This window comes from Eucyclogobius newberryi, unplaced genomic scaffold (assembly GCF_026437365.1).
Source record: "Eucyclogobius newberryi isolate DKJ021-1_F unplaced genomic scaffold, fEucNew1.0.hap1 SCAF_17, whole genome shotgun sequence".
NCBI lineage: Eukaryota > Metazoa > Chordata > Actinopteri > Gobiiformes > Gobiidae > Eucyclogobius > Eucyclogobius newberryi.
The window spans coordinates 4,245,073-4,257,174 of NW_027315801.1; the positions used below are offsets into that span (position 1 = coordinate 4,245,073).

The 12,102-nt window shown below is 43.8% G+C and overlaps 1 protein-coding gene across 1 annotated transcript; it reads left to right on the top strand.

Moving 5' to 3' along the window:
* The first annotated feature begins 3,697 nt into the window (after window positions 1-3,697).
* Window positions 3,698-12,079, top strand: rprd1b (regulation of nuclear pre-mRNA domain containing 1B). Its single transcript, XM_072448782.1, has 7 exons — window positions 3,698-4,247; window positions 5,241-5,370; window positions 5,601-5,734; window positions 6,672-6,793; window positions 8,393-8,519; window positions 8,806-8,981; window positions 9,272-12,079. Exons 1-7 carry the CDS (start codon window positions 4,097-4,099, stop codon window positions 9,419-9,421), a joined length of 990 nt encoding a protein of 329 aa, XP_072304883.1. The 5' UTR covers window positions 3,698-4,096; the 3' UTR covers window positions 9,422-12,079.
* Window positions 12,080-12,102: the final 23 nt, after the last annotated feature.

Consider the following 12,102-nt stretch of genomic DNA (forward strand, 5'->3'; position numbering starts at 1 on the left):
GGAGACGGCGGCCGCACTGCGAGAGAAGAAGTGTCAGTCAGAGCTCGGCAGCAGCGCAGCCCATGACAGAGAAGAAACGAGCCTGCACGATCCGCCTGCACGATCCGCCCCGCAGCGCCTCCTTCCGTTCAAACTCCGCCCACCCGAGGCCGAACGGGCATGCGCGTAACCGGGGTAACGGAGCGTGCCGGAAGTCAGCTCGCGGTTTGAAAAAAGATTTAAAAAAAATTAAAATCTTTTATTTCAGTTTTCATTTCGATAATATTTATGACGTCTGTTAAAGCAAAATAGTAATTCCTTAATAAAATTAAGGACACCAGAAGGGTTGACAGTGCATGCGGTTGAGCCCTTGGGCAAGGCATTTTACCCATGTTGATTCCATCCATTTTCTACCGCTTGTTCCCTTTTTTGGGGTCGCGGGTGACTGGAGCCTATCCCAGTGACTTCGGGCCTTAGGCGGGGTACATCCTGGACAGTAGCCAACTTGTCGCAGGGCCAACACAGAGACACAGACATTACAGACAGTTCACTCTCACATTCATTCACTAGGACCAATTTAGAGTCACCAATTTTTGCCTAACACATGCATGTCTTTGGACGGTGGGAGGAAGCTGGAGAACCCGGAGAGAACCCACGGTAACACAGGCAGAACATGCAGGGCCGGCCTAGCCTATAAGCGAACTAAGCAGTCGCGTAGGGCCCCGAGGCTTTAATAGGGCCCCCAATCTGGCAACCCGTTTTATGCGAAGTGCAAGCGCAGCGTGCGCCACTAGTGTAGTAGCGCTGCTGGCGCGGCAGCGCACACAGCGGTAACATTATAACGCACAAACCGCATTTATTTGTAATGACAATCTGGCAACCGAGACACCAAACCTGCGCTGATTGGTCAACTTCATTGTGCGCGAGCAGAACGAGAGCAAAACATAAACACAACAGAACATGGAATATATCCCCCCGATGCCGAAAAACGAAAGAAGAAACTTCTTGACGATGTAAAGAAACTGCAAACTCAACAACACTCTCCAGGTATTGAACTTATCTTGCAAAGAGACGGTTAATGCTGCTGTTTGAAACAACACGAGTCTGTCACGTTAGTTCGCTCAGGCTGGAGGCGACGAGAGCTCTGCCCCGCGCATAATAATATGTCTGAATGAAAGATAAGTTAAACATTTACACCAGCCCGTGTCAGCTGCAGGTGAGGCCAGTGAGGGGCGTCTATGCCCCGGGTCACTAAGAGGCGGAGATCCGGTCCGGACGAGCGCCGTCTCGTCCAGAACCTCTGACGTGAGACTTTGGAGTGAACAGTGTGCGGCCCCTGTCCCGGGCCCCTGTCCCGGGCCCCTGTCCCGGGCCCCTGTCCCGGGCCCCTGTCCCGGGCCCCTGTCCCGGGCCCCTGTCCCGGGCCCCTGTCCCGGGCCCCTGTGCAGCCTCAGTCAGAGATGAGCTGGTTTGAGTTTGCCCCTCTCTCTCACATCACCATGTGTGAGATCAATCGTGACTCGTGATGTCTGTTTTACTTTGACTTCTTAACGTGCAATAAGAGGAACGTAAAGGTTTATGCGTGTAAGGTCCATCAGCCAATCACATCGCAGCATTGTTTCATGCAGGAGTCCAGTGTTTGATGTTCTGATCAGAACAAACATTTATATTGTAATTCACTTTTAATAGAGCAATAAAACATTTCAATTTATTTAAAAAGCATCTTTAGACTATTTGTTATAAATTATAATAAATTGATAGTGAAAAATAACCAGACATATTATGATTACGTCTGTTATAGAATAATACTATATATTTTTATATAAAAGTGGCAAAGTTGCAGAAACGCAGTCTCTTCACTATAACTAGGTTTGGACCTTCACTTCTTGTTCTGTTCATTCTCTGGGAATAACATGTTTGCACTGTTTTATCAGTGTTAATTGTTAATCAGGCAATGCTTATGCCATTTGTTTAATTTAATATAACTTGTTTTGTCACTTTAGCAAGAAGGAACAGTTGGGAGCTGTAAAAGATAAATTAGTAAGGATAACTATTACTTTTACATTTTCAGTTAAAATGAATCAATTTGACCATAATTATTTTTCATAGCCAATATTGTATTGAGTAATTAAGTACACTAATGTATTAATAACTGGCTTTAGTCATTTTCTCCTGGCACAGTTTCATCACATCATCATTTTATAGGGTTACAACCTCAACATTTTACTCTTACTTTAGCCGGCTGGACCACATTAAAATGCAGCAGAAGACCCAAAAAAGGTCTGAAAATCTCTGGGGGAGGGCCCCCAGACCCCCCCTGTTCATTAATTTAAACTAATGTGCTAATGTGGCTGTCGACCCTTAATGCCCACAAATACGCCCAAAAACATATCTGGGACGTGTGTTATTTGTACAGGGAGTAGAGGTGATGTCAGCGGAATACCAAGTTGCATTGTGGGATTTAAGTTATCAATATTTGAGCTTGTGAGGTGTTGAGAATAAACTAACTGGCAAACGGATGCCCTGGAGTTTTGGTGTGCTTTGTTTGCGTTGAAGAAAGTTCCCATATGTGAATTGTTCACTGACAATGGCAATAAAACTGATTCTGATGACGTGGTGAGGGGCCCCCAAAAATGTTTTCGCTTAGGGCCCCCTGAAGGCTTGGGCCGGCCCTGAGAACATGCAGACTCCACCCAGAGAGATCATGTGATGTAGGTCTGGTCCGCATATGATGCCACCGTGCACCCCCATGTTAATTCATAAAACTAAAATAATAATTATAATAATTTAAAGAATAACTTAAAATAATGATACTGAAAGCCTTCTGAGATGTTTCTTGGGCTCTCTGTGGAGATGTTATCTGTGGCTAGAATGTTCCAAATCTTTAATGCCATACTGTGGAACATACATTCAACTCCAAGGGCAGACCCTTCACCAGGATTTTTTTCTTCTTCTACGAAGAAAGTTACATTGACCACCTTTAAATAAATTGACTTTAGAAACACAGATTTATCCACCCTAATGGATCTATTAAAATAGTCTGTCTGTCTTCAAATCATCAAAATCAGCCAAAAATCATCCTTGCTTCCTCAGACATAGAACGTTTCTGTTACTGTCAGGTCGTGTACACAATTATTCCAAACACGTCTCTCCTAGAAAGGTCTATAAAATAAATATAAATGATTGATTGCCCATGCATATATGTGGGTGTAACCTGTGGCATGGCTCTTTACCACGGGCTGTATGTTGCCTGTATTGTAGGCTAAAGAAAAACATGATATACTATAAAATAACATGAAAACAGAAAGCAAAAAATAATAAATAAAAACATGCATTATTATCTAAGACAAGGTGGGGACTTGAGCATTTTTTCACATTTCTTTTGAGGCCTGGCTGATTGATTTGTTGCAGGGGCCTTTTTGTTTGGAAATCTGTTGCTGACATCATAATTTAGACATTTTAGATCAAATCATGTTCTACTAATTGATTTAGCCATTTGAGATATTTGGCTGCTTGCACGTTTTTTTAGATAGCATGCAAATCCATTTTAATTTTGTCATATCTATTAGATTTTTTGTATTTTTTTCAAATCGTATTAATTCAAATTGTTTATTTAATCATGTGGTTATGTATTTATTTCCCCCCTTTTAAAAAAAATAATTAAATTTTTTTGGTTGAAAACATGCACTGCGTCGCTTGCGTGCTTGCGTCATATGCAGGCGACGCGCACGCTGAGGGGGAAAGTACGGAGCTGCCATTTTTTTTGGATTAGTATTCAGCTTAGTTTGGCAATCGGCGCCTAAAGTTTGGTGCCTGGCGTCCCTATATTACAACGTTTGCATAGAATTCCACAACCGAAACAAACCGTGTAGTTTGTATTTGCAGCAGATCCGCTTATTTGGCGGATTTCGTGCAGCGGCGGTAGCTAAAGTCTGCTAACGTCCGCTGTAAACAAACGGAGACAGCTGCTCACATCAAAATAACTGCCACTAGACTTGATTGCGATATCTTTTAGGTTTCATTCCGGGGTCTTAGGAGGTTTGTCTTTTGAGTATTAAGATCTTGGCGAGGCACGTTCACGGTTTTGCGGAGAGTTTTTGGAGCCCGCAGCAGCAGCATGGCATCCTTCTCGGAGTCTGCGCTGGAGAAGAAGCTGACGGAGCTGAGCAGTTCGCAGCAGAGCGTCCAAACTCTGTCCCTGTGGATCATACACCACCGCAAACACTCGGGACTCATCGTCAAAGTGTGGCACCGGGAGCTCAAGAAAGGTGAGCCACGTTGTTCGGTGTTTCTGCTGCAGGTTGTGTACGTGCACCGCCCCCTGGCTCAATCTGCTGGAGCGTGTAACAAAAGGACAATTTATAGTCAAAACGTGGTTCCTGGGCTTTCTCAGTGTTGCTATTGAACCGTTATTGCTTGCATTCCCTCTTCACTATAACACAATTACAACAAAGGGTAGAAATGGGTTCAAAGCTAATCATCTGGACACTAGTTTTGAAATCAAGTCGTTTTCAATGTGATGGCACTGGCCTGACTTATTCATAGAACCATAGTTGCATATATAAATCTTCTTTACTCGTTATGGCTCGTTCTAACCCTATAATGACCTTCGCGACTCTCCTACAGCACTGTTTAGTACCTGATTAGATTTCAAATGGCTTGATGTCTCTCTTAACCAAGGTGTGCGGATACTATTGTAAATAGAGGGTAGATTATATCATAATTGTAACCATTTCTGTTCAAAGAGGAATTCTTTGTCACAAAAATTGCCTCCTTCACACCTGTTTCAAACTATTCCTTCTCCCTGCTTACACGGCAGGACTAATCTCGCTCAATGCAGTATACATTTGAGTTTATTAGCATTTAACACACGACTTTACACATTTTGGTTAGATCCTGTTCAAGTCCTGGTTCAAGTTTAGTTCTGGGTTTAGTCTGTTTAGTCATAGTTTTGATCAGAATTGGAATCAGAAAAGGTTTATTGCCATTGTTAATGAACAGAATTCATAAACGTAGGAACTTGTCTTTGTGATTCGATGCAACGTTAAACAATGAACATTGTGTGGAACAATGTGATGGCGTGTTATGCAGCCATTGTGTTTGAGAAAGTGTGAGACATTTCTTAGCCGACACAGAGTCCAGTTAAACATGGTCAGAACAAACTATCTCCGACCTGCACGTGCCTCTACTGGACCTTGTAAGTGATAGAAGACCGATACACAAGGTGTTTCTTCAACAACGTTTGTGGTCTTTTTTTTCAGCTAAACCCGGTCGAAAACTGACATTTCTCTATTTGGCAAATGACGTCATCCAGAACAGCAAGAAGAAGGGCCCAGAGTTCACCAAAGACTTTGAGACGGTGCTGGTCGACGCCTGCTCCCATGTCGCCAGGTAAAGCCTCATGCGCATGTACTTGAGTAAATCCTTTAGTTTTATGGTTCAGTTACACATACTGTACAAAAACGCAGTGAAGCCGAGAGACAACACAGACTGTGACGACGTGAAGAGTTCACTGAGTTGATCCGTTTGGACCCCGGCGATAGTGGAGTCAAAGTGCAAGAATGCTGGACTAACATTTCATTCATTAACTATCCTTCCGCTTGTTTGTTTGTTTTTCCCAGTCAAGGGGGCGACGGCTGTAAAAAGCATCTAGAGAGACTTCTGAACATCTGGAAGGAGAGAGCTTTGTACAGAGCCGACTTCATTCAGCAGCTCAAACTGGCCATAGAGGACTCCAACAGCCCCAAGCCCATAGGTGAGGGGTTCAGACTTACTCAAAAGGGTCACTGTGTAACCTTTCTGGCGAGGGGATCGTCTGCCACCCGCTCGTCTCCAAGGAGATGTAGCTTTGGCTGGAATGTTCCGCAGACTCAACCTTGCATTTATTCAAGTAGAGGTGCTTTTCTGTCACGAGTACTTTAAAGGGCCCAGGCCGAGCTGTTGAGTTCCTTTTTTAAACTCTGTGATGCTTCTCCAGACGATGCAGAGCCATGTTTCCACTGGTTCGCTCTGAAGCTGATTGGTACAATTCAAAAGCCCTGAGCATGGAAATGCATTACACCTTTAAAAGAACCATGCAAAATGCTCTAAAGTGAACCGGTCTGTGGGATCAGGGCCAGTCGAAACGTGGCTTAAGATGGATAGATACAGGGGAATTCAGTGTTCAGTTGTCTGTATTTACACAGTACAAAGAATATTACAGTCAATGAGTTTTAGAATATGAAATTGATAAATGTGAAACATTTATCCACATTTAGCCACAGTTGCTAAATAAATGCTGCTTCCTCATTTGCATATATTTATCATTTTGCAGTGTGAACTGAAGCAGGATATAATTCTCCTGAATCATTATTAAGGATGTAAAATACTACAACGCACATGCTGTGTTTGAATATATTTTTGAAACTAAAATGCACATGCCTTAATTTACTACTCGGATTCAAGACAAATCCCGGGATTCATTAAATTTAGAACACATTTAAAACACACAAAATATCAAAATTCCGTTGCATATTTTATTTGATGCATCAGCCAATGTTGCTATAGCGATACCTCTGCGCAAAAATATGCAGCTGTAGTTAGAATACTATTGAATTTCCCCCTTTCTTTGGGAATGGTCTAGCCCTGGTTGAGTTCATGTTGATGCTGCCCCCTGTGGAGAGAATGTAACGGTGCGATTGTCTGTCGTGCAGAGGAGAAGAAGCCGGTCAAACGAACCTATCAGAAAATCCAGGAGGAAGAGGAGGAGGAAGACGACGACGACTACAGAAGCCACCTGTCTCCTCGAAACTCGGACTCCACCGCCGCTCAGCTCGTAAGAGATCACACGCTTTCCACACGCAATAGTAATGTAAGTGGAGTGACAACATGTGAGAGACGCGTGTCGTGTCGGCTTTACCAGGTCAGTGTTCGACAAAGTGACGTGTCTAATGTATTAACCTCGCTCTGAAGTATGTTCACGGTCACGTACACGTCACATGTTTAGCTCAAAAAGCCGCTTGTGGGTCACGTTCGTCTTAAACTTAATTCATTTGCGTCAAAAATTGTGGTTCTGAGTTTGTATCAGTGGGGAAAAAAATCAAAGATGACCATGATCCTCTGTGCTGCGTCACTGATGGCTACAGTGAGGAAAGGCTGCGTAAAAACTGCTGCTTCTGAAGTCCCAGCTTTGGTTTGGTTTCTCCATGACAACGAGCACTAAAGGGGGAAAAGGAGATGACAAACAGTATCTGAAGTTTAGGGGTTAGGGTTCTCATGGAGCGGTTAAATACTCTGGAAATGCGAGCGCCGTGAGGGCTCGTTGGACAAAATTACTCTAAAAGTTCAAGGAATTCATCAGAAGTAAAGTCCTGTCCGGGCTCAAGACGCCATAGCAACAGCAGAAGGTCCAGAGCTGTAGAATATTGACAAAAACCTTCAAACAAACTTTACTGCAGTTTTCATTGGGCCTTCACATTTTTATTTATTTATTAAATGTCTTGTTCGAGCACAACACAAAATCGGCCCTTAATCAAAATGCTGAACTGAATGAGAAAAAGTATGAAATTGTAATATTTATATATTTGTATTATTGCTTCAGGCTGTTGCCAGGGTAGTTCTTGAGATAATATATATATATAAGAATGACAGGATAATACGTTTTACTTATTATTGTGAGAAAAGCCTTGATATTAAATAATACTGAGAGGCTTCTACAAAATCACAATAAATATTGTACCATGAGGCTTATACTGAAACTATATTCATAAATGTCCTAAACGGTCATCTCACAGATCGCCACAAGAGGGCGCACAGAACCATAGTACTGATATAATACTGATCTACTATGGAACTTCTGAAGGGTCTGTCACATGATTGTCTCTATGGCAATGGAACGTTGTGTAGTATTGCATTTATTCACTTACATGCGTTTTATTTAGTACAGAAATCTCTATTATTACTTTGAGTAGAGTCACCGCTCCGCAGATCTGACCTGTAAATGTGCCTGGTTGGGGTTAAACGCTTGTCTCCATGGAGACAGGTGTGTTTGACATCATACGGTGGAACATTCCAGGTGGAGACAAGTAAACTAATGTGACTTTGGTTCTGTGCGCCCTCTTGTGGTGGTTTGTGAGACTGAACTCTGAGGGAGTTGTCATGTTGTCATGCCCACACCTGTGTTTGTTTCACAGTGAGAGTGTTGTGTTAGAAATGTCCCTTTGCCTTGTCGCCTCTGTGTAATCTATAGTTATCACATTAATTATCTCGGCTGCACAAGATAATTAAAGGAAGTGTTTTAAGTCAGAATTGGAATGATGTATGAAACGATGAATGATGTAGCCCTGATCATCTTTTTAAACAATAAAGTCTACGGGACCAAATAAAAGTCCCTTTTAAACCAAGAGAAACCCCTGTCCCACTGGTTGTCCCTCAGACAGAGGAGCTGGTGAAGGCTCTGCAGGACCTGGAGAATGCCGCCTCTGGAGACGCCGCGGTGCGTCAGAAGATCGCCTCTCTGCCTCAGGAGGTCCAGGACGTGTCTCTACTGGAGAAGATCACAGGTACGACTCTCCAGGATCTCCGAAAACAAGCCTTTATTCAAACTCTAGCTGTTAATGAACCATGTGGAGTTGAAACAAATGTCTGGAGTCTTTGTGAAGCTGTCGTTTTGGCCCCTGACCTCTGATGTTCCTCTGAGCAGAGCTTGTGACCCTTTATTGTATTTATTTAAGCTATTTGATTTATTTATTTATTTGATGTCTATGGGAGAGTTATAGTTTGCTGTTGTCGGGACACCCTGACGCTCAAGTGTCTCCTCTAACGCTCCCTCTGCTTGTGGCGTCCCAGATAAGGAGGCGGCCGACCATTTGTCGAAAACAGTGGACGAGGCGTGTCTCCTGCTGGCCGAGTACAACGGGCGTCTGGCGGCTGAGCTGGAGGACCGGCGGCAGCTGGCCCGAATGCTCACGGAGTACATCAACAGCCAGAAGGAGGCGCTGTCGGAACGGGAGAGGAAGCTCGAGGTAACGGGCGCTTTTAATCCGACCGGGCGTGAGACTGTGGAAAAACGTGTTTAAATTGCTGTTTTAAAATACCTTTTCCTTAATACGGCCCCGTGTGTGGTGCCCCGTGTGTGGTGCCCCGTGTGCGGTGCCCCGTGTGCGGTGCCCCGTGTGCGCTGCCCCGTGTGCGCTGCCCCGTGTGCGCTGCCCCGTGTGCGCTGCCCCGTGTGCGCTGCCCCGTGCGCGCTGCCCCTTGCGCGGTGCCCCGTGTGCGACGCCCCTTGTAACCCTCTGTGCTCCGCCCCTGGCAGGACTACAAACAGAAGCTGGCGCGGGTGACCCAGGTGCGGAAGGAGCTCAAGTCGCACATCCAGAGCCTGCCCGACCTGTCGCTGCTGCCCAACGTGACCGGCGGCCTGGCTCCCCTGCCCTCCGCCGGCGACCTCTTCTCCACCGACTGAGCCACGCGCCAGGATCATGACCCGGGCCGGACCCTCACAAACTCCTCCTCTTCCTCCGCCTCCTCCGACGCCCCCCGCAGCACGGGAGGGGAAAAGCGACAGAGACTTTTAATCGAGCCTGGCTTTCTCCATCCCGAGCGGTCACGGATTCACGCCACCAGCTCCGGAGAGAGAACACTTCTGAACCATTTTAGTTTTTGTTTTAAATACGGGGGAAAGGCGCTAGTATTGGTTTGTAAGGATTAGACCGACTTTGGGGGGGAAACATGAGCGAAATGTGGAGGCGAACGCGACGGACGTCTCTGTTTCCGGCGAGCTCCGTGGCGACGTGGTAACGGCCAATGATGGAACACCTGCGGATACTGCAGTGCTTTTTAAATGTAATCATCTCAATTATAACACAAATTGCCAAAGCTATAAGCAGTGAAATTAGGGCTGGGAGATATTTGCAAAGAAACAAAAAATAATCCAAGTTTTTTCCCCTCCTATTCCTCAAGCTTTTTGATTTGATGTCGTTTTTTTCTTTTAAAAAACGACACGGCTTTCGATGTGGATTTTAGGATCATAAACGATACAGACTTTACCGTTTAACGCGAGAAATTGCTCCAAACCACATGTTTTTACCGACTTCTGCGTTAAAGGAGACGTATTCTGCTAAATCCCCTTTAATGAGTTTTTAACCTCGTCATGTTTCCTCATCATTACTTTACGTTGATTTGGATTGATTCCCGCATGTTTGAGTTAATCCTGTATTGTCTTGCAACTGAGGCTCCAGTGCTCCAAAAAGTCCTGTTTTCACCTGCCCCCAAGCCCCGCCCACACCTCGTACTTAGCCGTGGTTATTCGAAAGTGAATGTTGAGTTCTAATATTGTCTCGTAGCCACTTTTCTGAAATGAAAACGTGTAAATGACCGCCCGCCAAGTGTTACAGTGGGACGTCACTACGAGGAGGCGGGGCTTATCAGTTCGGCAGTTTTGAACAGGAAGTCACTGGAACCGTTTCTGTTACTGAGCCGTTTTGAGATCAATATCGCGATTCGCACCGAACAAACTGTAAAATGAGGATCCACGTCTGGTATTCTCAGGACGTCAGTATTGAAGTAAAAAGCATCATACGTCTCCTTTAACCCGCCCACGACATCAATTGCCCCGCCCTAACACAACAAATCTACATTTTTAATCAATCACAAATGCAAAGACAATTTTTGAGAATATTCTGTTCAAACGTTGCATTATTATTATTTTTTTTTACTGATTTGTGTTTAAATAGATGCGTGTTATTGGCACGTAGGAAGTCGTTGGCCATTATCACGTCCCAAACGCATCGCTTTTGTGGTTCTGCTCGGCGTTCCCGACTTTGCTGCATAAAAACATAAGCTAAAGAGGCGTGAGTTCGACCCGTGTGACTCGGTGAACGCGAGAGTCCGAGGCCGCAACAACCACACACATCTAAGTTATTGTTATAATAATTCTACGACGGCGTGAAACGTACAGCGGCTGCGACAGTTACAGCGGGAGTTTGTCACGTCACATTTCCGTATCTTTTCTTACATATTAAAGATGTTCAAAACGCGCTCCGTCAAATGAGTCCTGATTAGAGCTGCTAAATGAGAATATCGAGTATATATTGTCCATGATTTGTACTTTTTTTTAAGTAGTGGCCAGTGGATGAAATGCACAGAATTTGCCTTGAGTTAGAAAATACTGGTGAAAAGCCTGTAATCGATCAACTATAACTTAATTTGTTGTTCTTTTCTGAGCCTCATGAGGGCCTCGGTGTTCCTTTTAAATCAAACAATGTAGTTCAATATGATATTTCTTTATTATTTATCGTAATTGATATTCTAGCTGATGCAATTGGTGAAACGAATAACACAGCCCCGTATAAAGGGATGAATCTGCCCTTTTGTGCTTAATTTAATGGTTAATTCTATAATCTATTCCTGTTTTGTGATGCTTGAACCTCAACAAGACATTTACAGACACGTTTTGGCACACTCCTGACGCTTTGAAAATACGGTCGGAAAACTATCAGAGTTTAAAATATATATATCCAGAACACCCAGAATTCTGATTTAACATAAATTGCAAAACAATAATAATCTTATTTTGAAACGTTGAAGAATTAACACCGTTGAAATAAATAAAAATCAAACAAAATCCAGCAACGGCAACATCAAATTTGATTATTTTTCCCTCCCAAAAAAAGGCAGAATAATTGTTGCAGCGTTGTATATTTTCATACGTTCGGAATGCGCCGCCATCGGATCCTCGGCTCAGGTAGGGCATCTGGCTTCAAAACGCTACCATAAACAGACTGTGGTCCAATCACTATTCACACTCTTCACTCATTGTCACATTTCTTTACATCTAAAAGCGCCTGCTGATGGAAAAAAAACTGTGACTTCCTCTCGTCGTTTACCCTTCTGCCGTAGAAGAAAGAATGTAACAAAAAACAGAGGGAACGATTGGTTTGAAATGTGACGTTTTACGCTGCGGAAAACGCCAGTAAAACCAAGCCCGATACTAGCTTCCGTTTTGATATAGAATTCATATGTTTTTATTCGTTTTAATGCTTTTAGACTGTGGGGAAAAGGGTGCTGTTTACAAGATTGTTTCCCTATGTTTCTGTTCTGAATAAACATGAAAATATGTGTTCGTGATTGTTGATATTGTGGTTC